The 26,748-nt window shown below is 46.3% G+C and overlaps 2 protein-coding genes across 4 annotated transcripts in view; both read left to right on the forward strand.

The window, feature by feature from the left end:
• The first annotated feature begins 1,116 nt into the window (after positions 1 to 1,116).
• On the forward strand, positions 1,117 to 9,200 carry Arpin (actin related protein 2/3 complex inhibitor). Of its 2 annotated transcripts, none has more exons than XM_050153951.1 (6): positions 1,117 to 1,314; positions 3,492 to 3,567; positions 4,823 to 4,955; positions 6,491 to 6,697; positions 7,911 to 8,074; positions 8,819 to 9,200. In XM_050153951.1, the coding sequence occupies exons 1-6, from the start codon at positions 1,223 to 1,225 to the stop codon at positions 8,825 to 8,827; spliced, it is 681 nt and encodes a 226-aa protein (XP_050009908.1). In that variant the 5' UTR covers positions 1,117 to 1,222; the 3' UTR covers positions 8,828 to 9,200. The 2 variants fall into 2 exon arrangements, with proteins under 2 accessions (XP_050009908.1, XP_050009909.1); XM_050153952.1 differs by having other exon boundaries at positions 1,227 to 1,355.
• Positions 9,201 to 15,026: 5,826 nt separating this feature from the next.
• Ap3s2 (adaptor related protein complex 3 subunit sigma 2) overlaps positions 15,027 to 26,748 on the forward strand; it is a 43,044-nt gene continuing 31,322 nt past the window's right edge. The window contains exons 1-4 of one of the 2 annotated variants that reach the window (XM_050153948.1): positions 15,041 to 15,181; positions 16,242 to 16,295; positions 20,309 to 20,400; positions 21,158 to 21,269. In XM_050153948.1, coding sequence (XP_050009905.1) covers positions 15,113 to 15,181; positions 16,242 to 16,295; positions 20,309 to 20,400; positions 21,158 to 21,269 — 327 coding nt within the window. In that variant the 5' untranslated portion in view covers positions 15,041 to 15,112. Of the gene's footprint in view, positions 15,182 to 16,241; positions 16,296 to 20,308; positions 20,401 to 21,157; positions 21,270 to 26,748 lie in introns of both variants that reach the window. The other variant, XM_050153950.1, reaches the window with a different exon arrangement.

Consider the following 26,748-nt stretch of genomic DNA (forward strand, 5'->3'; position numbering starts at 1 on the left):
CTTCGTTAGTTACCCACAGGGTCTCAATACCAGCTCTGTAGGACATTTCTCTACTGTGATCTCTGCTCCTTGTGACCTCTGCTTTGTTCCTGGGGGTCACTTGCTTTGTGCCCTGCACCAGGTAAGTGGTCACAGAGTGCAGCAGGATGTCCCCGTCCAAGATGACTGGAGACAACTCCAGAACAGACCAAACCAAAACCCACTTTTAAGAAAGGTTCTTCTGCCTCTATGGTCCATCTCACCCTGGACTCCTCGGGTATCAGCCGCGTAACCATAGAGATTATCACAGATCCTCTTCCACAGATCCATGCCCTAACCCCCCCCCCCCCCCCCCCCGGCAGGGGCACACCTGCCATCCCAGAATGCGGCCACCTGCGCCAGGATTTGGCACAAAGGGGCCAATAAGACAAGTTGACTTCCCAATGATTTCCAGGTCAGAGGAGACTCCTGGGTGCAAGCTTGGAATAAAAGGCTTGCAGACACCCTTGAGCAGAGGGCACTGTGGGACTAGAGAAGCAATCGATCAGAATCTGTGAGGCGTGGGAGGGAAAGACTAGAGGAGGGCGAGTTCCATCTTTACAAACCATCGGATACGTTTATTTTGCCGAGGAAGAAGTGAGGGCTCGGTTAGGTTGAGGAACTTGCCGCGCGCACACCTCAGAGATGGCAGAGATTCCGGTTTCCTTTGCAGCAGATCTGATACCGATTTGTACCCCTTCACGCGTCCCTGGAACTCCCCTAGGTCGTGGCTGGATCACGGGAAGGGCCAAAGGACAGCGTCTATGCAGATCACTCTGTGGTTCCTTATGCCATTCCCTTTTCTCCCTTCTGCTCCCTGGGAAAATATCCTCCTAGAATCGATCCCAAGGAAGATCTACAATTCCTGAGCCTCAACTGTCGCTCTGAATACTGATGAATTTTGAGACAGGGTCTTTGTATACTACAGATGGGTCTCGAACTCTCGATCTTTCCTGTCTTAGACTACAAGGACATGAAGGACAGCAGTCACTTGGAAAGTCCCCACTGCACAGGGTCTGGAGGTCAGGAATGAGGCTCGGCTCCTTTAAATCCAGCTTGGGAACGCCCAGAGCGGGCAACACGGTTCCGGGATCTGCGAGCTGGGAAAGCCTACGCTGCTAGGACCTCCCGGCTCCTGTCCCCTTTGTGCCCCGCCCTTGGCGCCCGCTGCTTCCTGGAGCTGCCGGCCTCGGCTTGGGGAAAAATGAGCCGCATCTACCACGATAGTGTCCTTCGCAACAAGCCGGTGCAGAGCGTACGACTGCCGGGGTCCTGGGACCCCGCCGCCCACCAGGGGTAGGCTGTGATCCGCCCATCCATTCGGCTGCTGACCAGGGGTGGGTTTTGCTCTGTCTACCTGGTTGCTGGCCCGGGATGGGTTGCACTTTGTCCCGCTGCTGACCAGGGTTAGACTGGACTTGGAACTGCCGGGTACGTCGAGTCCCTGGGGCTCTGGCCCCTGCTCTTAGCCAAGAATGGTCTGCAAGCATCCCTGGAGCCTGGGCTGGAGGCCTTGGTTGAGCTCACAATCTGAGTCCTGTTCAGAGAAAGTTCTGGGTCAGAGGGGGCGCTGGAGGTGAGAGATAAAACTGGCGTTGAAAAGCCACCTCTGGCCTCCAGGCTGCTCTTCCCAGCATCCTTGACTGCCAACACCAGGTAGAAAGATGTAATTGAAATTCCCGCCTACAGGCATTTTCCCAAAGGGACTCCAGACTCCCAAATGGAACCCTAGAGGCGGTGCGTTGGTTCCCACTGACTTCAGTCCTTACCCCAACCCAGGGCTCTAAACTCCAGTAATTTGTCATGGTGCACCATAGGGGGCCAGCGCATGGTATGGCAGGACCGACAGAGGGAGGGCGGGAGCATCAGGAGGTACAGGCCTTATCCAGGGTAATAAGCAGGATAGTTCCATTTACAATCAGATACACCAAAGAATCACGCTATGTGAGAGAAGCCAATCCCAGAAAATCAAATACGGTGTCATCTAGGAAGTGGAATCTAAAGTCCACCTCATAAGGTTCTCAGCGAAGTAGTTTCAGTTCATAGGAGGAATTGGTTCTGAGGATCTAATGTGTACATAGATCTGATTGTGTGATATAGATCAAGTTATCTTGTTAAATGCTTCCAGTGTATACTGTCTTTGTCAGTTTAATGTTTTTAGAAAGAATTTGAGAGGAGAAAATACACAAGGCAAGGAGTCTTGGCCCAATGTTCTTCCACTCTCTACCTGGCTTAGACCCCACACTTTCCCCATGCTGATGGCTCCAAAGAAAGCCCCCAGGTCCCAGCTTCTGCTTTTGTGAATGCTGTGGTCTGGGAGTGGTAAAGGGGTGGCCCTGGTCACTCTGTGTGATACCCTGTGACCTTGGGCTAATTCCCCAAACTTCTGAGTCTCGAATTTTTTAGCTGATGGTGACAATAACCATTTCCCTGGTGGACGATTATGTAGGAATGGATAGTAACAGGACTGTAAAAGTTCTTTAAAGCAGGGGAAACGTCTCACCAGTGAGGAGGGCTTGCTGCTCTCCAGAGGGCCCGTGTTCACTTCCCAGCACCCACATCAGAGGGCTCAAAACTGCCTGTAAGTCCAGCTCTGGGGGATTTGATTCCCTCTTCTGAACTCCACAGGTACCAGTACACACTGGCTAACACTCACACAGACACACATACCTACACATAACAAAACCCACCGCCACCACCACCACCACCACCAAAACAAACAAACAACAAAACACTCAGGCATCGTGACTTACAACCTTAATCCCAATACCTGGAAGGCAGAGGCAGGTTAGTCTCTGTGAGTTCAAAGCGGCTTGGTTTACAAGTGACATTCCATTCCAGAACAGCTAGGGATACATGGGAAAACCCTGCCTCAAAAGAAAGAAAGAAAGAGAAAGAGAGGGAGAGAGAGAGAGAGAACCCACTTGTTCCCATATTTGCTTAAATAAAATAGTAGAATCATTTATTTATTTGCAGCACTTTGCTATGTATTCAAGGCTTGACTTGAACTCACAGCAATCCTCCTTCCCAAGTACAGGGATCCCAGGTATGTGCCATCAAGCACAGCTCTAACCAACGCTGTACATTTAGTAAGTACTTACACGATCACCTGCACATCTACACTCTTAGGTCAGAACAAGAGGAGCACAGTGAGGCAGCTGCTATCTCCTCATTGGTGGATAAGAATCTTGAGGGTCTGGTCACAATTATTGTGTGTGTTATGTGTGTGGCTGGGGAGGGGGGAGCATCCCTTGACCTCGGCACAACCTGGGAAGGTTCTTTGCAGGGATGGAGGCTCAGATAAGGGAAGCAGACAGTGGCGGCCTCACACCAGGCCCCCTCGGAGAGGGTGAATAGAGTCTGGGGTGAGACTTGTTTCTGTCTCAGAGCAGATTCTCACCCAGGCAGCTAAACCCTGGTGTGAATTTCCTGAGGACTGACAGAACTTGCCTTCCTTCCTTCTCAACCCCCAGGGGAAATGGCGTCTTGCTAGAGGGGGAGCTGGTGGATGTATCTCGGCACAGCATCTTGGATGCCCACGGCAGGAAGGTGAGTCTGTGTCCTGGGTGCCCCTCACAGGGTCTCCTCCCTCATCCACAAAACATGGTCCCCTGCGCTGGGCTAAGACGTGGGGTCCGGGTCAATTCCTGAGGGGCTCATGGAACAGATTGCCCCTTGCTAATTCATTTCCAGAAAGACATCTCTGGGGGATATTGTTGTTACCCCCAAACTTTTCAGGGTTCCTTCTTATTTACCAAAAGAAGATCCAAATTTCCAGTGTCAGTTCTAGACCTATCTAAAACCCATCTCCTGGGCTGCCAAGGGGCCACTCAAGGGTCTGCAGGCCTGCATTGGTCAGATGTACATATGGCCTCTTGACTGGCTCAGTCTTTTTTTTTTTTTTTTTGATAGGGTCTTATCTAAAAAATAGTCCAGGTTCATTTGAACTCACCTTGAATTTCTATCTTCCTGCCTCTTCCTCCACAGTGCTGGGTCCCTCACCAGGTTTATGCAGCACTGGAGTTCAAACCCAGGGCCTGGTCTATTCCAGACAAGGATGTGACATTCTCAGGCCTATTTCAGGCTTGTATTGCTCTTCCTATACCCTTGTCCCACGCCTGTAGATGCTCTGCTTTTTGAGAATTCACCTTTTCTGACTGTCCCAAAAGTACTATCTGCATCTTCCATATCTGAGTATTTTTTTTTTCCCCATTTTACATGACCACCACAGTTCCCCCTCTATCCCCTCCCTCCCCCCTCCTCCTACTCCCCCGCCTCCTAACTGTGCCTGGCCAGATGAGAACACATGGCCGATAACTTTTCAGCACATTCTTTGCTTTGAAAGGTGCCCCTCCCCCATTGTGTCACTGGGTCCCTGTAATGTACCTGAAAGGAACATTATGCTCTTCCCACGTGATAGGGAAAACTGAGGCATGGGAGTCTTGGGGTCATTTGCCCCAGAACTATATCTGGGAGCAGCAGAGTAGTTGCCCCCCGTTAGGTCCTCAGTGTCCTTTCTGTGACATGTTGGCAACATCCACCCTGCCTTGTGGCATTTGGGGACCCTGGTGCTTGGGTTATGGTCATTGGTTGTGTGGAGGCCTGTGATGCCCTGCCACAGTTTGTGTGGCATGGTATGTGGACAGGTACTCTAGCGAGTATAGGAGTGGATGAGTATTTGAATCAGGCATCTGCCCAGCCTACACATCAGTGTAGGATGATGGGATTTTGAGACAAAGGGTGAGATGGGCAGAGTGGGGTGGGGGATGGGGTAGTGCCCTCACCCCTTCTTTGCCTCCCCCAGGAGCGCTACTATGTGCTGTATATCCGGCCCAGTTGTATCCACCGACGGAAGTTTGACTCCAAAGGAAATGAAATCGAGCCCAACTTCAGTGCCACCAGGAAGGTGAACACAGGCTTCCTCATGTCATCTTACAGTAGGTGTCCTGGGCTCTCCTCCCCAAGAGGCTGTTAGACTGGTTCTGGCTTGACCATTCCCCATTGGATTCCTTCCTGCCCCCCACTTACTCAGAGAACGTCTGTGTTCCACTGTAGCCCCAAGAGCCAGGCTAGTATCCCCAGTGCTTCCATTTCCTGAAGTCTGACAGGATTTTCCAGACTTGGCTTTGGGCTCTAGCATTGTGTGTGGAGACCAGGCCAGGTCCGGCACTCTCTGATCTATCCAGATGTTTGCTTGGTGGCTCTCAATCTCCTTGTAGTAGCTACTTTTAGTGTGTAATTACTCTTCATGTTGCTGCGACAAAATGACCCAACGAAAGCGACTTCAAGGGAGAAGGGATTTGCTTTGACTCATGCAACAGGAAAGTGCTGGCGGCAGAACTACTAGACAAGCCTTGAGGACACAGCACAGGAGTCTGGGAGCAACCATGCATGCCTTCTGCACCTTACAGACAGCCACTGCCCTGTGAACCCTGCCACCTGCAGGGTTAGGACCTGGGTTCCTCGCTGAGCTGCAGAGCTCTGCCAGGGTGTGTTGTATGGTCTTTCACTCCTTTGGCTTTTTGGGGGCCCACCATACTGCCTCCCAAATAAATCACACATGGAGGCTTATTCTTAGTTATGAATGCCTGGCCTTAGCTTGGCTTGTTTCTTGCCAGCTTTTCTTAAATTATCCTATCTTTTGCCTCTCGGCTTTTATCTTTCTCTATTTCTGTATACCTTTCTTTACTTCTCTCTTTGCGGCTTGCTGTGTAGCTGGGTGGCTGGCCACTGATGTCCTCTGTTCCTTGTTCTTTTATTGCTCCTTGTTCTTGGTTCTCTTTCTATTTATACTCTCTGCCTGCCAGCCCTGCCTATCCTTGTTCTTGCCTTGCTACTGGCAGTTCATCTCTTTATTAGGACCATCGGGCATTTTGGACAGGCACAGCAACACAGCTTCACAGAGTTAAATAAATGCAGCGTAAACAAAAGTCACACACCTGAAAGTAATATTCCCCAACAAGGGCCAGCCTGGAGTAGGCCGGTAGAGGGTGTGGGGACCATAAGCTGAGTGCTGGTCCTAGAACCTGAAGGAACTCTGCTTAGTCCCAGAGACTCGGTTGGAAGACAGAACTGTACTATGAGTGTTTGAACACTGCCCCCACTGTGTCTTGGTTTTTCTCATCTCTGAGATGGGAATAACAAAACTAAAGACCCTTGACGAGGGTTGATTCCACGACAGCCACTGGGCTGAATGCTCTACTTGCTTTTTCTCCCCTGTACTGCATGTTAGGATTGTCTGACTGGCTCCATTTTTATCCCTATTCTCAGGGACAAAGCGAAAGCTCACTTGCCCAGATTGCAGTAGAGTCCAGATTTGCTCCAGGTAGCCTGGCTCCAGAGTCCAGGTCATAAAGCCTCTGCGGTGGACTTCTCTGATGAGCCCTGGCAGGAGGGATGCCCTCAACAGCTCCTGAGAGTACTTGGAGAAGTTTCCTTACATGCTAACAGCCCTGCCTCATATTCTCCACAGAGACAGAAGCTAAGGGGGACACTGACAGGCTCACGCTCGAGGTGCTGAAGGGCCTGGTGAACAAGCCAAACCTGCTGGAGCTGACAAAGGGTCTCACCCCAGACCAGACGGTGGCATTCTGGATACCGGAGTCAGAGATGGAGGCCATGGAACTCGAACTGGGGACTGGAGTGCGGTTGAAAACTCGGGGTGATGGCCCCTTTATCGGTGAGCACTGTGGTTCACTTTGCCTGTTCTGATAGCCTATAGGCCAGTGGTTCTCAACCTTCCTAATGCTGTGAACCTTTAAGACAGTTCCTCATGTTGTGGTGAACCCCAATCATAAAATTATTTTGTTGCTACTTCATTATTGTAATTTTGATACTGTAATGAATCATCATTTAAATATCTGTATTGGAGGATATCTGATACGCAACCTCCAAAGGGGTTGAGACCCACAGGTTGAGAACTACTGTTGGCCTCTCTTCAGAGGCTCCTCGTCTCTCTTGCTGAGAGCTGTGGGAGAAGGCCCAGTGTGGCCTTCCATGGGGGCTTTACTCCTACGTCTGTGGTCAAGTGTCCTGGGGCCATTGGTCTAGATGCACCATATCCCAGGATACTATACAACTCTTATAGCCGGCCCGTGCTTTCTAGTGCTTTGGGATTCCCACCAAGAACCTTAGTAGCCATACCAGAGAACAGAGCCAACCCAGACATAAAGGGCCCCACCAGAATGAAGTGCCCTAGCCTGGCTAGTTCACTACAAGAAGAAAAGCCATTCGGCGTGTAATACAGTTTTGCCTGCTAAATTCTCCACATTCTGTAACCTGTTGTATTTCTCTGGGTGTAAAGCGTTTTGGCCTAGAATTATGGTATTGTGTATGTTTTGTCCCAGTTGTAATGTTTCAGTCCATCACCCAGCTTTGGCTGTTGCTATCATACAGCTGTGAAGACCGACCTTGGTTTCTGTCAGACTGCTTTTCGGTGCTGTACTGAGTATCTTAAGTACTGTAGAAAAAATACCACATCTTCCTTCAAGGCTGTTTTGTAATATATATATAGACTGGAATTCTATTTTTTGAAGAAAAGCATTCAAGTATGGCAATACACTATCTGTGTTTTCACCATTCAAAGTGCTGTTTAGTAGTTGAAACTTAAACTATTTAATGTCATACAATAAAGTGACCAAAGTGTGTTATGCTCTTTATTGCATTTCTTAGCTTTGAAAGAATCTGTGCACATATTGTTTCATAGGAAATGCAGAGCCTTTGATGTCCTGTTCTTTGGTACATTTAGTTGTTTACCACTTGAGAGGTCAGGAAGTTTGGATTTCAAATCTATTATATACACTAAATTCTGTAAGAGGAGATCTCTAACCTCAAAAAGAATTTACATACCAGGTAAAAAAAGAGGAAAAGTCATTCAACTTCTCTTCTTTCAGATTCCTTAGCCAAACTGGAGCTGGGGACCGTGACCAAGTGTAATTTTGCTGGTGATGGAAAGACAGGGGCATCCTGGACAGACAACATCATGGCTCAAAAGTCTTCACAGAGGGACACAGTGGAGATCCGAGAGCAAGGAGATGGAGCAGAGGATGAGGAATGGGTAGGTCAAGGGGATGCCTGTGGCCCTGGACCTTGGTTAGAGTTTTGTACATATGGGACATGGTTGAAGTAAAATGAATTGAAGGCAAGATAAATCCTTCGTAATTCCTAGGTGTGTTAGCATCAGGGAAATTCCCTCACGGAATTAGGAATTATCGGAGGGTGACAACCTGAGGCATTTCTTGCTGGAGAAACGGAACCCAAAGCCTCAGAGATTCATAAAAGCAAGGACTGGAAGCAAAGATAATAGAAAGAGCCAGGGAGTGTCATTAAGTTTCAAAGTGTTTCTCTTGAAGTGATACATTATTCCGGGGAGGTCTTTGAGCAACCAAATGTTTTTTCTTCCTTAGTCAGAACTCCAAAGCCTGAAAAGTGGCTGAATACTAACCTGGTTTTACCAATGCTTTCAGTGTCGAGGGTTAACACCCTATTCCGTTAACACCCTAGTTTATATGCAGCTGTTTATCTGAAGTGTGTGTTTCACCTGAACTCATACCAAAGGCTTCCTAATAGGACATTTAGAGAAAAGAAATTCCAGAAAAGTTAGGTATTCACCTCAGAAAGGACAAGGACGACTTTGGCCAACGAAGGCCAGGGAAGGGCTGGGGAGTGCTGGGGAGTTGGCACTAATGATGGGAGGCCAAGGTAGTGAGTGGCTGAGGATCCCATGGCTACTGAAGATTGCCAAGAGACTCTTATGAAATATGCTCTACTCACATCCCTTGACTGCTTTGTGTGTCTGCAGGATGACTGAAGTGCCTCCTCCGGCTACCAGCATCTGAGATGGTGTCCTTGAGAAGTGACCATCCTGACTTCCACCCTGGAAAGAGCAGTCTGTCGGGCTGAATACCATTAACACATTCTGTGGAGATCAAATTTAAGACCTCGAGACTCACAGGGGGTTTCCAGGCTACAACTTTTGTTTTTTATTTTTGTTTTTATTTGTTTGTTTGGTTGCTTGGTTTTTTGAGACAGAGTTTCTCTGTGTAACTTTGGTGCCTGTCCTGGAACTTGCTCTGTAGCCCAGTCTGGCCTCGAACTTACAGAGATCTGTCTGTCTCTGCCTCCTGAGTGCTGGGATTAAAGGCATGTGCCACCACTGCCCAGTTTAGGCTACAACTTTTGTATGTCTGTGTCCCTCTTTGGATGCAAGGCTAGCTTTGCTAGACCTTTCTCCAGTGTTCCTTTCCCTAGGTCGTGGGCATGTACTAGATGAGTTCCTCAAGTCCTGATGCACAATTAAGGAATGTCCCTGTCTGAGACAGAGGAGCTCTGGGGGGAAATGAACGGGCTCCTTCTATTCTTGCTGTTTTCTCCGTTCTATCCTGTGCCAGCCTTCTCCTTGTGCCTCTGTTCTCCTGATCTCCTCCTCCTTGGTCTGTTCTTTCCCATCCCTTACCCAAGGTCCTACTTCTTTTCTTCAATTCTGCTCCATGTCTCCATGGGGTTTCCTGCCTTAGACCTCTGTCTTACTGCTCTGATGAAACACCACGACCAAAAGCATCTTGGGGAAGAAAGGGTTTATTTCACTCACCGTTCCATTTAACAGTTCATCATCAAAAGCGGTGCGGGCAGGAACTCAAGCAGGGCAGGAACCCGGGGGCAGGAGCAGAGGTCACAGAGGATGCTGCTTACTGGCTTTGCTCAGCCTTCTTTCTTATAGGACCCACAACCTCCAGCCCAGGAGTGATGCTGGCTCTCCCCCATCAACCACTAAATAAGAAAAGGCCTTACAACCAGGTTTTATGAAGGCATTTTCTCACTGAAGGTTCCCTCCTCTCAGATGACTCTAGCTCATGTCAAGCTGACATAAAGCCAGCCAGCACAGACCCACCTGGCTGCTCTCTTGGAAAACCAGCAGCCTTTCTGGCTGTGTCTGGCTGGCCCACAGATCTTGACTCGTTCCACTAGGATAACTTTTAAATTTTTATTTATTTTCAATTTTTTAAACGGCAATCAAACCTAGGGCTTCATGCTTGCGCAGTAAGTGATCTGCCATACCTATAGCCACAGCCATGGACCACATTTTTAGAAGCATTCTTTCTGTTGTTTTGTACTTGGAGAACTTTTATGAATGAGTGAATCCTCAAATTCCTCCACACTACTGGGTTCTCGTGAAGTGTTAATGAATGAGTGAATTTTCAGGAAGGAATTCCTCCACACTACTGGGTTCTCGTGAGGTGTTAATGATCTTGCAACTGAGCCACCTTCCTAGCAGACAGCCTCTGGTCTTTGGTGACGAACATTTCTCGTTGGGTAGGTGTGTCCCTTTTCAGATCTGGACCAGCTCTGAAGTGGAAGTCTACAGTCTTGAGTTTAATTCTATGTTGCCATGGCAGCTGTATGTATCCTGCTTGATCCTGGGAAGAATGGGTGAAGGAGGACAGGATTACTGAGTCTCCTTAATGTGTCAAGTGCAATGCCAGATGCTTTCTGTGACCATGACTGGCGCTGCCAATACTGAGTTCTTCCTGGTGTGTTAAGTCCTTGGAATATTCTGTCACAACGCTCCTATAATGCATGTATGATTAGTATCCCCATGTTTTTAGGTACATAGACTGAAGCTTTGAGGCTCTATGAATAGTATGTATTGCCAGAGAAAGGAATTTAAACCCAGGCAGTCAGTTTCAAAGCCTACATTTCTTTCTTTCTCTTTCTCTCTCTCTCTCTCTCTCTCTCTCTCTCTCTCTCTCTCTCTCTCTCTCTCTCTCTTCCTCCTCCTCTTTTTCGAACCACACACATTTCAGGCTGACCTTGAACTTGCTATCTAGCTAAGGATGTCCTTGATCTTCTGATTCTCCTGCCTTTCCCCAGTGTTGGGATAATAAACACGCATCTCCATGCCTGTTTTGTGATGCCAGAGTACACACTCAGGACTTTGTGCATACTAGGTGAGCACTCTGCCAACTGAGCTACATCCCCAGTCCCAAAGTTCACATTCCCCCCCCCCCCACTTGTTTTGTTTGTTTTGTTTTTTAAGACAAGGTTTCACTGTGTGCCCTTTGCTGATCTTGAACTCACTATAGGCAGACCAGGTTGGTCTTGAACTCATGATATCTGCCTGCCTTTGCCTTCTAAATACTGGGATCAAAGTCCACATTTTTGATTACTGGATTCTTTTGCCTCTACCTGCAAACTACAGAGAAGGAAGGGGGGATCAGAGAGGTCAGACAACTCTCCCATTTTCTAAGGGGAGGATCCAGGCTTGGAGTCCAGAGCTTCTGAAGGCAAAGTTCTTGTCTCTTCCCTTGTCCCTGCTTCCTTAGCTACAAAACGTTTTTGGATGTAAGGGCAAGAGGATGTAGAATCGTGTCATTGGTGTCCTGTATCTGGGGCAGCTTACAGAAAGGTCATTATGGGATCTTATCCTTGAGGATGGTTAGGAATATGTTATCTGGGGACACTGGGACATCCTATTGCACAAAGCTCCAGGCAACCCCTGGAGCAGGCCAGTCTTTTAATGTCCTGAGGCAAAGGGCTCTGATCCTGGACTTTAAAGAAGGAAAGGTCACATAGTTGGAGTTCAGAGGGTAGAATAGCATGGGATGTGTGTGTTTTAGAGGAGGCTAGACATGGGGCATGGCAATTTCATGCTCACTAAAGCTTTGAGGACTTTATCCTTAGTGTCCTGGACGCTAGTAGTCCTGGAGAGAAGTGTGGACTGATTCATCTATTTTGAAGCTCAGTTGCTCAAGAAGAAATGGGAGCAGTGAGCATCTGCTGGAATCCGCTGCAATCATTCGGTGAGCAGGCAGCGTGGTTTGCTCTGCAGCAGAGACAAAGAGTAAAGAAAGGGTTCGAGCCCAGAAGTATGTAGGAAGCAGAATCAACAAGCCCCAGGAGAGAGGAAGGAGACAAGAATATGTTCAGACACTGATGAGCATAAGTGTTGGGGTGCATACGGTTGTTTAGTAGGAGCCCAGCCCGAGGCTAGGCTGAAATACACTCCTAGGGAAGGAAACCAGGTTTCCTGTAGAGAAGACAGGCATGGTGGCTCATGCCTATAATCCCACTGCTTGGGAGGTAGAAATGTAGAAGGGTTGCCAACAGTTTGAGGTTAGCCTGGGCTACAGATTGAGGCCACACTTCAATAAAAACCAAACCCCAAACCATACATGCAAATGGACAACACAAAAGGGTCAGCAAGCTGGCTCAGTGGGTAAAAGCGATTGCCACCAAACCTGATGCTGTGTCTGATTTCCAGAACTTACATAGTGGAAGAGAGGACCAACTCCAGCAGCTGTTGGGCCACTTTCTACACTTATTCATGTTGCAGCTCATAAGTACCTACCCCTCCACATAAACAACAACAAAATAGATTTCAGTTTAGCAGTTAGAGAAACTGAGTTAAAACCTGCTTCCCAGGATAGAAAGGTGCTTGGTTCAAAGCTGGGTAGGGACCTGGGGGCTCATGCAGATACTTTGATTTTTTTTTTTTGTTTTTTGTTTTCTTTTTTTTTTTTTTTTCGAGACAGGGTTTCTCTGTGGCTTTGGAGCCTGTCCTGGAACTAGCTCTGTAGACCAGGCTGGTCTCAAACTCACAGAGATCCTCCTGCCTCTGCCTCCCGAGTGCTGGGATTAAAGGCATGCGCTACCATAGCCCGGCACGCAGGTACTTTGAATACGTGGAAAAGACCCACAATTTCACCCTGTCCCGTTAATAATTTTTATTATCTTGCCTCTTTAATATGTCTACATGTAAAATTGGACTTTACTCTTCCTATTGTTACTATGTAACGACGGTCAGTGCGCAGTCATATTTTTTTGAGACTCTTTAGACCAGGCTGATCACAGAGTCACAGAGATCTGCCTGCTTCTGCTTCCACAGCGCTGAGACTAAAGGCGCTCATCATTACAGCGGGCTCCTCACTGTGTTTGGATGATTTAGGAGCAGGTGTCCAGAGTCAGGTCACTGGGAATCTAGGCATCTTTTGTAACATTCTTGCTATATTGCTAACCTGCTTCCCCAAAGGGCTGCTCTAGACTGTAGCCTCAGGGCCAGTGCAGGAGAGAACTGATTTCATGCTACTCATGCCAGAACTGGGGGGGTAGATTTTGAACAAATATTTGATAAAGTGAAAATTCTTAAATATATTTTATCATTTCTTCTACTTATAGTGAAGTTAATTTTTTTCATTTCCTTCTTCTTCTTCTTCTTCTTCTTCTTCTTCTTCTTCTTCTTCTTCTTCTTCTTCTTCTTCTTCTTCTCCTCCTCCTCCTCCTCCTCCTCCTCCTCCTCCTCCTCCTCCTCCTCCTCCTCCTCCTCCTCCTCCTCCTCCTCCTTCTTCTTTTGCTTTGTGTGAAACAAGGTTTCTCTGTGTATCCCTGGCTGTCCTGGAATTCACTCAGTATCCCGGGCTGGCCTCAATCTCACAAAGATCCGCCTGCCTCTGCTTCCTGAGTGTTGGGATTAAAGGCATGTACCCCCACTGTCTGGCCTGCATCTACTTCTTTAAAAAATAGTTTTGGTTACATTTTTTACTTACTGTGTGTGCGCGTGTGCACATGTATGCGTGCAGACAGACAACCTGCTGAAGTTTGTTCTTCCATCACGTGGGTTCTGGGACTCCAAATCAGGTCATCAGAATTGGCAACAGTGCCTACACCTGCTGAGACATCTCACTGGCCCCTGTATCTGTACCTATTCCTTTTGAAGGCTGATGACTTTCAACTTGTGCCTCTCCCTCCCGTCTCTGTCTCTCCCTCCCGTCTCTGTCTCTCAAGTATTACAGGCACGTGCCATCACACCAGCATTTATACAGGGCTGGAGACGGAACTCCGGGTTTGGTGGAGGCACTTTAGCACCTTTGCTACAACCCTAGCTTTTACCATCACCATATCCTTTTTGTTATTATGTTATTGTTCCTGCGTGAGCACAGGGACAGTGTGCTGCAGCAAATATGGAGAGGTGAGAGACAGTTTTGGGACTGGTGCTGCTCCACAGCCAAACTATGATACTCCCTACACCACATATTAAAATTAGTTTATGCCAAGGGCTGCAAAGATGGGTAAAACTACTTCTCCCAAAGGACTGGAGTTGCTCCCAGTACTCATATCGGGTGGTTCACAGCTAAACTGTGTAATGCCAGCTCCACGGTGCTCCCTTCTAGCTCTGAGGGGACCTAAACAAATGCGTTCACACCAGCACAAAGACACATGCATATACACAATTAAAACCAAATCCTTAAAATTATTTTACTACAGACCATTGTGTTATAGTTCAATTGCCCTACTCAACATCTGAATCATTTTGCCACACTTCAGGGCAATTGGCCATTTGAATTATTATTTACAACCCTTTTCCCCCCACCGGGATGTATGTATTGGTGCAAGTTTTTAATCCCAGCTTTTAGGAGAGAGAGAGAGAGAGAGAGAGAGAGAGAGAGAGAGAGAGAGAGAGAGAGAGAGAGAGAGAGAAAGACAGGAGAATCTGAATTCGAGGCCAGCCAGGGCTACACAGTGGGATCCTGTTTCAAAAAAACAATATACAAATAAAGAAGGGAACAAAAGGTGTTACCAGTTCGAGACCAACCGTACCTTTTAAATGGGATTGCATGAAAAATCCCATGTGATTTCGACTTTACCTAATTCATTGCAGCATTGTAATACTAAAAAATAAAAATCCAGTTTTTGCTGGCCCAAGGTTAGGACGGCGAAGAAGCCACGCAAGCTCCCTCCGGGTCCCTCAAACTGGCGCAGTTGCTGGCTGGAGTTGCCGTTCTGGATCCGCGTTGATGACGCGGTTGGCTTCGTCATGGAACCAGAGTGAAGGGCCCAGTACGGGATTCATGTCCTAGGCAGGCTCGGATTGATAATCAGGCTGGCTCCTCGGCTTCCACACCCGTGATTCCCAGGCTAGCCCGCCGACCTCTCCAGGGCGCCAGAGCGGCCGGACCCCTCGGTGCTCGGACCCCAGGGCACCACGGCTATGTTTCCGGGAGCAGTTTTGGGCAGGGCACCAACCGGAAGTGCCCGTGTTGTGGCGGAAGGAGGAGCTTGCGTGGAGCAGCTGGTGCCGAGAGAAGCGGGACCGGCAAAGATGATTCAGGCGATTCTGGTTTTCAACAACCATGGGAAGCCGCGACTGGTCCGCTTCTACCAGCGTTTTGTGAGTGCGGCCCGGCCCGTCACGCACCCGCGTCCATTCCCCTCCCCTCGGCGCGCAGCAGCGCTCGCCAGCACCTCGGGCTCCGGCACCGTGCATGACCCACCGCCTCATCCTCCTGGGGACCCGGCTCTTCTGTGCTCTGACACTTTCCCTTGGGTCTTAGGCCAGACACGATACACAGTGTGCCTCACTGGGATCTTGGACGACAAAAACCATTGTCTTTAGGCTTTTTTTTTTTTTTAATTTAATTGATGAGCGTAGTTTTGTGATAGTCGGGTCTTTGGGTTCTTGTAAGTTTTTTGTTTTCTCAAGGTGGGGAGAAGTTCTTTCCTGGAATTACTTGCTTCATTGTTGGCTGGGACTTATCAGGGTTGGTCTACCCTTTACCCAGTAAGATTACAGAAAGTCTCTTTCAAAATTGGGGTTAACCCGGGGTGGGGGTTAGTGGCGCATACCTTTAATCCCAGCACTTGGGAGGCAGAGGCAGGCGGATCTCAGGGAGTTTGAGGCCAGCCTGGTCTACAAAGCGAGTTCCAGGACAGCCAAAACTGTCTCAAACCCTGTCTCAAAAAGGGGGAGGGATAAAATGAGGTATATTACAAGCTGTCAGATGTAGCGGTGTGCACCAGTAAGCTGAGAACTCAGAAGATGGAGTCCTAAGGATGAGGACTTCAAAGTTATCCTCGGATAGACAGTTGTTCAAAGCCAGCTTAGCTGCACCAGACCGTATCTCAAGAAAGCAAATAACTAAACAAATGCTGTCACGGGATGGCTCAGCAATATTCCTTCTCTAGAATCATTTCCTTTGGGAAAACGCAAACGTTGTTATTTGTCTCCCGTCCCCCAACATTTTATTCGTGGCTAGGTTTCAAAATACAAAACCGAGAGAGAGACTGGTTAAACCCAAGGGGAATGGAATTAGAAAACATTCAGGCTTCAGCCCCTCCTTTCCTTCTCTTGTGTGAGTTGACAAGGGAGAAATGTCTCTAGGATTTTTATTCCTTTTTCGTCATAAATGAAAAATAATTTGCTTTTTTATTTTTACTTTTGGTTTTTCAAGACAGGGTTTCTCAGTAGCTATGGAACCAGTCCTGCAACTCACTCTATAGATCAGGTTGGTCTTGAACTCACAGAGATCCACTTGCCTCTGCCTCCCAAGTGCTGAGATTAAAGGCGTGCACCACCATTGCCCGGTTAATTTGCTTTTTTAAGTAGGTGTTTCAAGCAGCATTTTAAAAAAATACGCTTAATATAACTTCGACTTGTGTATACATTTGTTTCTCCTAAGTTATTGAGATATAAATGACTAAAAAGAAAAGAGATATATAAATGACTATACGGCTACTTATCATATCACAGTTTGAGAACCTTTTTATCTCTACCCTTAAAGAAACTCCTCCCTTTTAGCAGTTTACTTCACTGGCGGTAAGCAAGCACTTGCTTTCCCTTTAAGTTTTTGAACGTTTTTTCTAAGTAGAATTGTAATAATGTATGGGCTTTTTAGTCTTTTACTTATGAAGACATACTTAAGTTTCATCTTTATTGTAGCATTCATATATATGTGTTCTTATTTTGAAGCAGGATTTCATTATGTAGCTCTGGTTGGCTTGGGACTGGAGGTCCCTCTAGGCTTGGTGGCACAGGTCTATGTTCACTGCACTTGGGAAACTGAGGTAGGAGTATTGTGAGTTCATGGCCAACCTTGGGTACATAATGAAAACATTATAAGCACCAAAAAACAAAATCCAAGCAACCAACCGCCAAAAGAGTAGAAAAGATTCTCTAGCCCAGCCTTCCACATCCTGAAGTTTGAGGCATGCCATTGTGCTCTGCTGCTCAATCCGTGTTTCCCATTATTGCTGTATCTAGCATTTATAAATAATGCTTCTGTGACCATTCATGGGTTGAGTTTTAGTTTTAGTAGGCATAGCTTTTCATTTCTCTTGCATTAGTAGTAGAATCATTAATAACTCAGTGATAAACTTTTTTTAAGTAGTTTATTTTTATTTTTTATTCTTATGTGCATTGGTGTTTTCCTGCATGTATGTCTCTGTAAGGGTGTTGGGTCTCCTAAAACTGAAGGGTGTTGTGAGCTGCCATGTGGGTGCTGGGAATTGAACCTGGGTCCTCTGCAAGAGTAGTCGATTAACTGCTGAGCCATCTCTCCAGCTCTAATGGTAAACATTTTAAGAACCTTCTAAAGTGTTTTCCAAGTGGTTGTACCCTTTCACACTGTTATCAACAATGTATCAGTATTCCATTTTCTTCATATGTCTTCCATTGTGTATCTTCTTTGATTTGTTTTCTGAACTAGGGAGTGAATTTAGGGCCTCTCTCATTCTAGGCATTTTTCCTCCACTGGGCTATAAATCCTAGCCATGTTGCCTTTAATTAAAGGCATTTTAGTGGATGAAAATGAATCTCTTTTTAAAAGGTTTTGATGTCTGTTTCATAGTAACTAAGGATGCTGAGCACCTACCTATCTTTTCTTATGCTTATTAGCTATTTGTATGTCTTTGAAGATCATAGACTTGTTTAAGAACCTCTTGAGTGAGATTCCCTTGAAAATTGCGGCGGACTAATAGATAGGAAGGGTTGTTAAAATAACTGGGGCACGGAAGCAGCCCAAAGTTTGCCTTTCTGTTGAGCTAGGAATTAGTTGGCCTCATTGTTCCATACCACCAGCTCATCCCCATTTTTGCCACTTTCACCTATAGTTGGATAAAGGGCTTCAGTTGAAGATGTTTCTGTCAGCTTAAAAAAGTGCTGATGCTTAACGTGCTTTGTGCTTCTGAGCACGCAGAGTTAATCTTTGACAACATCCTGGCAAATGTGAGCTTGATGTGTTCACATGGAAACCAGAAAGATAGTGATTGATTTGTTCCAGTTTGTGGGCCAGCGGTTAACAGGTTTGCATCCATGCGTTCACTAGGCGCTGAGAGCCTTTAGAGCCCACACTGGGCCAGCCATTTCCTCAGTGACTAGTTCCTGGGTTTTGTGTTGTCCCCCTCCCCATACTTCATAGCTTTTAAATAACTGGCCCTCTCAAAGCTAAGTGCGGTGGTGTAGAATGAAAGGGACTAGTTTTTTGTTTGCTTTTGTTTTTTTTTTTTTTTTTTTTGTTTTTCAAGACAGGGTTTCTCTGTAGTTTTTGGATCTAGCTCTTGTAGATCAGGCTGGCTTCGAACTCATAGAGATCCACCTGCCTCTGCCTCGCAAGTGCTGGGATTCAAGGCGTGTGCCACCACCGCCCGGCTGGGATTAATTTTTTTAAATGTGTTTTCCTGACTTAAGGAAGATTCAAGTTGAATGTTTACTTACGCTGTGCCCCTCAGAGTGTGGTCCCCAGACCCGAAGCACTGGTGTCCTGTAGGAGCTTGTTAGAGCTTATAGGAGTAGTCTCAGGCTCTAGCCCAGGCATATTAAAGAGGAACCTGCATTTAAACATCATCCCTGACTGATTGATCCCACATTACGATGTGAGAAGACTATCTAGAGGGTTAAATTTTCTTTTTAGATTTATTTATTTTATGTGTGTGACTGTTTTGCCTGAAATTATGTGTATCTACCACATAAGTACCTGGTGCCATTGGAGATCAGAAGAGGGCGTTGGATCCCTTGGGACTGGATTAACTAATGGTTGTTAGCCATCCTGTGGCTACTGGGAATTGAACCTGGATCCTCTGTAAGAGTAGCAAATGCTTTTAAAGACTAAACCAATTCTCCAGCTCCTGATCTCGAGTTTTGTTGTTGTACGTTTTTTGTCTGTTTGCTTGATTTGTTGGTTGGTTTGGTTTTTCAAGACAGGGGTTCTTTGTGTAGCCTTGGCTATCTTGGAACTTACTCTGCAGACCAGGGTGATCTAGAACTGACAGAGATCTGCCTGCCTCTGCCTCCAAGGCATGTGCCACCACTGCTGGTCTCTCTTCTAGAGTTTTTAACTACCTAGTTTCTGTCTGTTTTTTCCCTAATCCTTTTTGTTTGTTTTGAGACAGGGTCTCGACACGTATCCCTGGCTGACCTGGATCTTACTGTGTAGACTAGGCTGGCCTTGAATTTACAATCCTCCTGCTTCTTGCTGATATTAAAGCACTACCATTCCTACCCCGCCCCCACCTTTATACAGGGTCTCACGTTCCTCCTGCCTTCACTTACCAAGTGCTGGGATTGCAGACTTGCTCTACTGCAGTGGGCTTTCTTTCTCTGCTCCTCTCTACCCCTCCCCACTCTTCCCTCTGTTTTGTTTTGTTGAGCTAGTACAGTTCAAGCTGGCCTGGAATTCACCATATAAACCAGGCTGTCCTTCAATTTAGTGACAGTCCTGCCTTAGCCTCCAGCATGCTGGACTTGCAGAAGTGAGCCATCACACATGACTTTTTATAAAACTCAACATGTAAGTGGAAATCAAATGTGATTTAGCAAGAGTTACATTCACAGTTGAGGTTTCTCAAGATTGCGAGTGACTATTAAGTGGGAAAAGTTTATTTGTAGTTTTGCCCAAAATTCAGATCTGCAAATATAGCATTTTCTGTTTCTCCCAATTGCTGGTGAGCAAAACAGCATCTTATATGTAGCATTGGTATTACAGTTTAAAAACACTGACAAATTTATCTTTGAGGCAATGTACATGATTACATCTTGACCTTCACACAGTGCTGGAACTTTGAGATTTGTTAATTACACAGTAAAGATATTTTTTCCAGGGGGAAAAAAAAAACTGGGCAGTACCTTTAATCCCAGCTCCCAGGAGGCAGAGGTGGGTGGATCTCTGTTTAAGGCCAGTTCTATGGAACTAGTTTCAGGACAAGGCTTCACAAAGAAACCCTGTCTCAAAAAAACCAACCAACCAAACAAAACAAAACAAAACTTGAGGATCTTTGTGAGTCTATGAATTCTGATTCCTTGTCTATAAAATGGCAATATTTGTGACTGAGATATGTAGGTAAATAAGCCACCTTAATCTCTGGAGGCCCTGTCTTTCCCGTAGTCATTCTCGGTTCTCCTTGTGTCTATACATGATCTTTTCCAATTGTCCTCAGTGTAAATCCCCTTTTCTACATAGCTGTCCTTATCGACGGACACTCTGTTTCTCACTTGCCCCCAGCCCGGTTTTTTGTTGTTCCACAGCCAGAAGAAATTCAGCAGCAGATTGTTCGAGAGACTTTCCATCTGGTCCTCAAGCGGGATGACAACATCTGTAACTTCTTAGAAGGTGGAAGGTAAGCCATCAGCTTCAGGTCACCAGCCCCTAGTCCCCAGAGCCATGTTTGGGGGGCCTTCGTTACTTTTGTTTCTTCTGGTAACCTCAGGGATCAGTGGCTACCTGATCCAGTGTAACCTGTGTGTGGGAGGGGGTGTTGTTAAGACTGGGTTTCTCTGTGTAGCCCCGGCTATCCCTGAACTCAGAGGTCTGCTACCTCTACCTCCCGAGTGCTGGGATTAAAGGTGCATACCACTACACCAGACCTATATAACCTGTTCTTAGCATGAGCTGCTCAGGGAGACAGCCTGGCTCTCTTTGGGAGATGCTTGCTTTACTGGGCTTCAGCCATCACTCTGAATTTTTTTTAATTAATTTATTTTTATTTTATGTCCACTGGTGTTTTGTCATCGTGGATGTCAGAACCTCTGCAATAGGAGTTACAGACAGTTGTCAGCTGCCTTGTGGGTGCTGGGGATTTGACCTGGTGCTATGGAACACCAGTTGGTGCCCTTAACCCCTGAGCCATCTCTCCAGCCCCAAGCCATCACTCTGATGTTTGGGTCACTGGCAGGATAGGTAAAAAGAAAGCTATAGGGTGAAGTCAAGTGGCTTTAAGTTCCTCTCCCAAACTTAGTTGTTGTCCGTGTGAGATGTGCCGTTCTGAGTGGCCAGCCTTCCTCTTTGTTAGGCCCATTTCCCTTCTTTGGTGCGAGGTTCTTGCATATGCTTACTTAACATCTGAGTTCTCAGCTGTTCACTCCTGTCTCCCGCAGTCTGATTGGTGGTGCTGACTACAAACTGATTTACCGGCACTATGCAACCCTCTACTTCGTATTTTGTGTGGATTCCTCAGAGAGTGAACTTGGGATCTTGGACCTTATCCAGGTATGTGTAGCCAACAGATAATGGAGGCAATTTTCAGAGTTCCACAGGGGTTTTGAGTAATCTGCCTTGGTTTGGATCCTTTTTTTGGTCTCCTCTGTTGGACTAGAAGTCCAAACATCAGGGAGGAGTTGCTCCAGACACCACTCACACAGCCACAATTGATGCAAAAGCAAGAGGATTTTTATTCTGTCATGACAGGGCCCTTCAGGTTCGGGATATGAAGGATATCCGATAGCTGGTACAGTCCATCTTTTAAAGCAAAAAGCCACAGACACAAGGGGGGGACCTGTAAGTTTTTTTCCAGCTTATTGGATTGGCCTATTCGAAGGGTTACTAGCAGTGATTGGTCTATTCCAGGGCAGGAGAATAACTGTGTGATGGGGGAGATAAGGGAGAGCATCTGTGGTCCATCCTGACCTTGTTCTGGTGACTAAATCAATACATCAGAACTGAATCAACATCTGTGGGTTGTCTTTGCCTCAATTCCCAGAATGGAGTTATATATGAAGATTATTCACAAGGACACAGGAGGATGAGCCGTCCAGCATGTGTGTGTGTGGGGGGGGGGGCAGGGGGCGACTGTCCCGTTTAAGGTTTTAGAAAAATGTCTTAGGGTTGAGGGGGCTTAACAAATGCATTTAGAGTCTTTCACCTCACCAACGTTGGTCAGAGTTGCCCAATGTCCACCAGGTGGTGCTCTGGGACCGCGTGTGAGCAACCTTCCAGTTGGTTTCTGCCCAGCCCTTGCACTGCCCTTGGTTTTTAATGTTTTGAATTTTCTTTCACCTCTGAAACCAAACTACATTGAAGTATTTATACAAGACACGTGCACTTGTGTTTGTGTAGCTGCTTATGGAGGCCAGAGATTGACATCTGGTACCTTATTTTTGAGTTAGAGCCAAAGAAAGATTCAGCTAAGATAGTCTTGCCAGCAAGCCCCAGGCGTCATCTTATTTTTCCCTCTGAAGTGCTAGATTTGCCGCCCTGGGCTTTTTGTTTGGGTTCCAGGAGATCAAACTGAGGTCCTTCTGTTTGTGCTGCAAGAACTTACCTACTGAATCATCTCCCTAGTCCTAAGTGTCTACACATTTAACTTTTACTTATGATGGTAGCCTAGAGCAAAAGCATGGTTCACACACAGTGTCTTCTCCCCCAGTTAATTTCATAGCCAATTTTAGTTGTAAAACCAAGAGCCAGAGTTATCTTAAGAAGTCTAAAGGCACACATGAGAACAAAACAGAATGAAAGAAGCTGAAAGCTGAGTGTGGTGGTGCTGTGGTCCTAGCTACTCAGGAGGCTGAGACCGAATTGTTGCAGGATGCCTTTTGTGGGCTCTTAGTCTTAAAGATGAAAGAGTTTTTAAATAGACTAAGAAGGTCCTGGGCAGGGGTGGCGCATGCCTTTAATCCCCAGCACTCGGGAGACAGAGTCAGGAGGATCTCTGTGAGTTCGAGGTCAGCCTGGTCTACAAGAGCTAGTTCCAGGACAGGCTCCAAAACTACAGAGAAACCCTCAAAAAAACCTGTCTTGAAAAACAAACAAACAAAAGAATGAAGCTGTATGAGCACTTTTATTGGAATTTGAAGGATAAAAACGTTAGGACTAACATGCTGGAAATCTCAGCAACTACCAGGATTGGGGGTGAAGTGGGATGGGCTGGGGATAAGATACAAGAAAATCATGCACCAGCTACTCTAGCATAAAAAGGGTGAACAACTAGAGGCTCCATCTCAAACAAGGTGGAAAGTGAGGACCAACACCTGAGGGTAGCCTCTGGCCTCCACATGAAAATCATGCTTCCTGAGTGTGAGGTCAAGAAAGCATTGGATTTCCTGTTTCTACAAATCAGTTAGAAAATACATAGTTAAAGAAAATATTACATGGTGATTTAGGTTAGTGTTTGCAAATTAACTTTTTATGATGTACCTGATACTGATTCCTATTGAAGTACAGAATTGGACCAGCTGTGGCAGTGCATTCCCTAATCCCAGCACTCAGGGAAATAGGCAGGAGAATCACTGCCAAGTTCAAGGCCCCATCTGGTAACACAGTGAGTTCCAGCCAGCCAATACTACTTAGTGAGACTCTGTAAAAACAAAACAACAACAGCAACAAACAAAAATTGCAAAATCATAAAAGAAAAACATAAAGTCATATTCGGTGTAATTGTTGGGAGGTCACGCAAAGACAACAGCAACCTCAAAGGTGGTATCAGTGGATCAGATACGAAAGCAAGTCCAGTTCTACCAGGAGGTCTTCAAGAGCCAGGAAAGGGAAACTCAGGGGAAGAAAGTAGAGCACTAATGTGCTGTGAGCCAACACCTAGCCATTGAGTAGCTACAGCCGACAACAGCTCAGTCCCCGCCAGCTTAAAACATTATAAATGTGTACATTTCAATTAAATGTGTTTGTGGGAGAGAGACAGGGGTGTACACAAGAGCGTGAGTGCCCTGGTACAGGTTTACAGGGCCATCTTGTTAGGGTTTCTCTGGCTGTGATGAACACCAGGACGAAAAGCAGCTTATGAGGAAATGGTTTATTTCAACTAACAGTTCCGCACCACAGCCCATTACTGAGGGGAAGTCAGGGAAGAAACTCAAGCTGGGCAGGAATCTGGAGACAAGAGCTGATGTAGAAGCTGCTTACTGGCTTGCTTTCCATGACTAGCTTAACCTGCTTTTAGATAATCCAAGATCACTAGCCCATCGGTGGTTCCACCTAGAGTGAGTGAGCTGGGCTTTCTTGTCAGGAAAATGCCCAGCAGGCTTGCCCATATTGCCCATAGGCCAATGTGGTGACTAGCTGACATAAAGCTAGCTAGCACTGGGGGGCTGCAGAGATGGCTCAGAGGTTAAGAGCACTGACTGCTTTTCCAGAGGTCCTGAGTTCAATTCCCAGCAACCACCATGATGGCCCACAGCCATCAATAATGAGATCTGGTGCCTTCTTATGGCATGTGCATATATAATAAATAAACAAACTTAAAAAAAAAAAGCTAGCCAGCACCAGGTCAGAACTATCTTGTGGGAGTCAGTTCTCTCCCTCTACCCTGAGTCCAGGCTTGTCAGCAAGCACCTTTACCATGAGCAGCCATCTTGCTAGCTAGCCCTATGCTTTTTTCTTTTTAATGTTTCAATATTTTAATTCTTAAGGTTTTATGACAGATTCTGATACATGGTAAGAAAAATCTGTCCTTGTTATCGCTGTTTTCTCAGAGTATTCTTTCATATTTTCCAGAAATGATTGATTTGGAATATGTACGTGAGGAACTTTTCAATTTGGTAAAAATTTTCCAGTATTTCCAGGGTTTCTCTGTGTAGCCCCTAGCTGCCCTAGAACTTGCTTTGTAGACCAGGCAGGCCTCAAACTCATAGATCCTCCTGCTTCTGCCTCCTGAGTGCTGGGCTTAAAGGTGTGTACCACCACTACTCCAGCTTTAACTACTAAACTACCATTTCTTTTTTGTTGTTTTGTTTTAACTTTTTTAGATTTGTCTATTTAATTTTAATGTGTATCAGTGTTTTACCTGGACGTATGTCTGTGTGTCATGTGCCTGCCAGTGCCTCCTGAGATAAGAAGACGGCTTTAGATTCCTGGGATTGTAGTGTGGAAGGCCGGGAGCCACAATGTGGGCACTGGGAATTGAACTTGGGTTCTCTGCGAGAGCAACAAATGTCACCTCTACAAAAACAACCACTGAGCCATCTCCCCAGTCTGTCACTGCTGTTTTTAAACAAAATATTGTCATAGTGCCACTGTGACATTTTTGGAATTTCATGTGCTTGCATTTCTGTAAGATATACACCCGAGGAATACAGTCGCTAGGTCCTAGAGTATTAATACTTAATGGCCAGTCATTTTCCAGTATTTGGTTTCTAATAGGAACCAGTACCAGTTATCAGTCCTAGGTCAGGATGTCAGACACTTCTGCTCATTGCATCTTGATATCAGCATCATCAAGGAAGAAGGTAGTCAAGCTCAGGATGGAATAACACTTTGCTAACTAAGGCAGAAATTGGTACCAGTTGTGGGGCATTGCTTGACAGACTCGACCATATGTTTTTGGGAGGATTGTGCTGGTATTTGAACTTTGGGCTGGAAAAGCCATCAAGTGCTCAGAGCTCAGTGGCTTGTTCTATGGGAGCTTGGACGATAAGAATACTGAGAGAAATGCAAATGGTAGAGACCTGGTTTGTGAAGTTTCAGAGGGAAGTAGAGATTAGTAAGGCCAAATATATGATATTTTGAATTAAGAATCCTTGGTTCTGGTAAGCTGGGGCTGAAGAATCAGCCATGATTAACAAGAGACCAGTACGACTGAAGTGAAACTTTGCTTTGCTAGGATGATTGATGCTGGTCAGCTGGAACTGAGATGTCAGCAATAGTTAAGAAGAAGTCAGCATCACCGAGGTGAAATCTTTTGAGAGGTGTTTCCTCGGGGTCAGCATACAGAAGCTCTGGTCCAGAGGAGGCTGAGGCTGTATCTCATGCTGGGAACTGTGGTAAATGAATAAGAGTCATTTAGGTGGTATTGGTTTTGAAGGCGTGAAGAGGTTAGGGTGAGCATCTGAGCCTTGGCACCCATAGGAGGGTAGCAGAGGCCATAGAGAAGGTGCGGCTTCAGTTGAAGTCAAGTCCCAGGGTTGAGAAGCTGAGACTTGGCACTGCGTGGCAGGGTCACAGTCCCTGAAGAGAGCCCAGGAGAGGGTATTGGTGAAGGTACAGCCCAGTTGCAAAGACTGCATCATTTTGGAGATGTCAGCACTGTGGGATGGCCACCAGAGAGCACCACAGCAACTGTGAAGGGGAGCTAGCTTGAGCCTAGGAGACAAGCTGTGGATGCTGCAGAGGGCAGAGCTGGAGAAGTGGCACAGGCCCTTTGGAGCCCAGAGGATCATGGGTGAGTCCCAGACATCAATCACTGAACTTCATTGTAGTTGAATTTTGGTTTTGCTTTAATCTGACTGTGACTGACTGTACCCTGGTTCTTCGTTTTTGAAATAGAAGAATGTAACTTATTTTTTATTTTATAGGAGCCCACGGTTAAGAGACTGGAGTTTTAGAGAGACTTTGGAATTTCAGAGAGGCTTTGGATGTTCTAGAGAACCTTTGAACATTGGAGAAAACTGAATGTTTTAAAGAGACTTTTAAAGTGTTTGATTTTTAAGACTGTAGAACTTTGGGGGGTTGGCTCAGTGGTTAAGAGCCCTGGGTTCAATTCCCAGCATCCACCTAACAGCTCACAATTGCCTATAACTCCAAGATCTGTCACCCTCACACAAACATGCATTCAGGAAAAACATCAATGCACATAAAATAAAAATAAATACATTAAAAAAAAAAAGACTGTGGAGAGATGGCTCAGAGGTTAAAAACACTGGCTGTTCTTCTAGAGGTCCTGAGTTCAATACCTAGTAACCACATGGTGGCTCACAACCATCTATAATAAGATCTGGCTTACTCTTCTGGCCTGCAGGCA

Source organism: Alexandromys fortis, unplaced genomic scaffold, assembly GCF_014885135.2.
Source record: "Alexandromys fortis isolate MF-2015 unplaced genomic scaffold, M_Fortis_MF-2015_v1.1 scaffold_86, whole genome shotgun sequence".
Classification (NCBI taxonomy): Eukaryota; Metazoa; Chordata; class Mammalia; order Rodentia; family Cricetidae; genus Alexandromys; species Alexandromys fortis.

Excerpts from the sequence above, each read along its gene's own strand:
- Arpin (XM_050153951.1), top strand. The coding sequence starts at position 1,223 with ATGAGCCGCATCTACCACGATAGTGTCCTTCGCAACAAGCCGGTGCAG. Across the intron at positions 1,315-3,491 it reads GACCCCGCCGCCCACCAGGG|GGGAAATGGCGTCTTGCTAG; the intron begins GTAGGCTGTGAT and ends CTCAACCCCCAG. Across the intron at positions 4,956-6,490 it reads CTTCCTCATGTCATCTTACA|AGACAGAAGCTAAGGGGGAC; the intron begins GTAGGTGTCCTG and ends TATTCTCCACAG.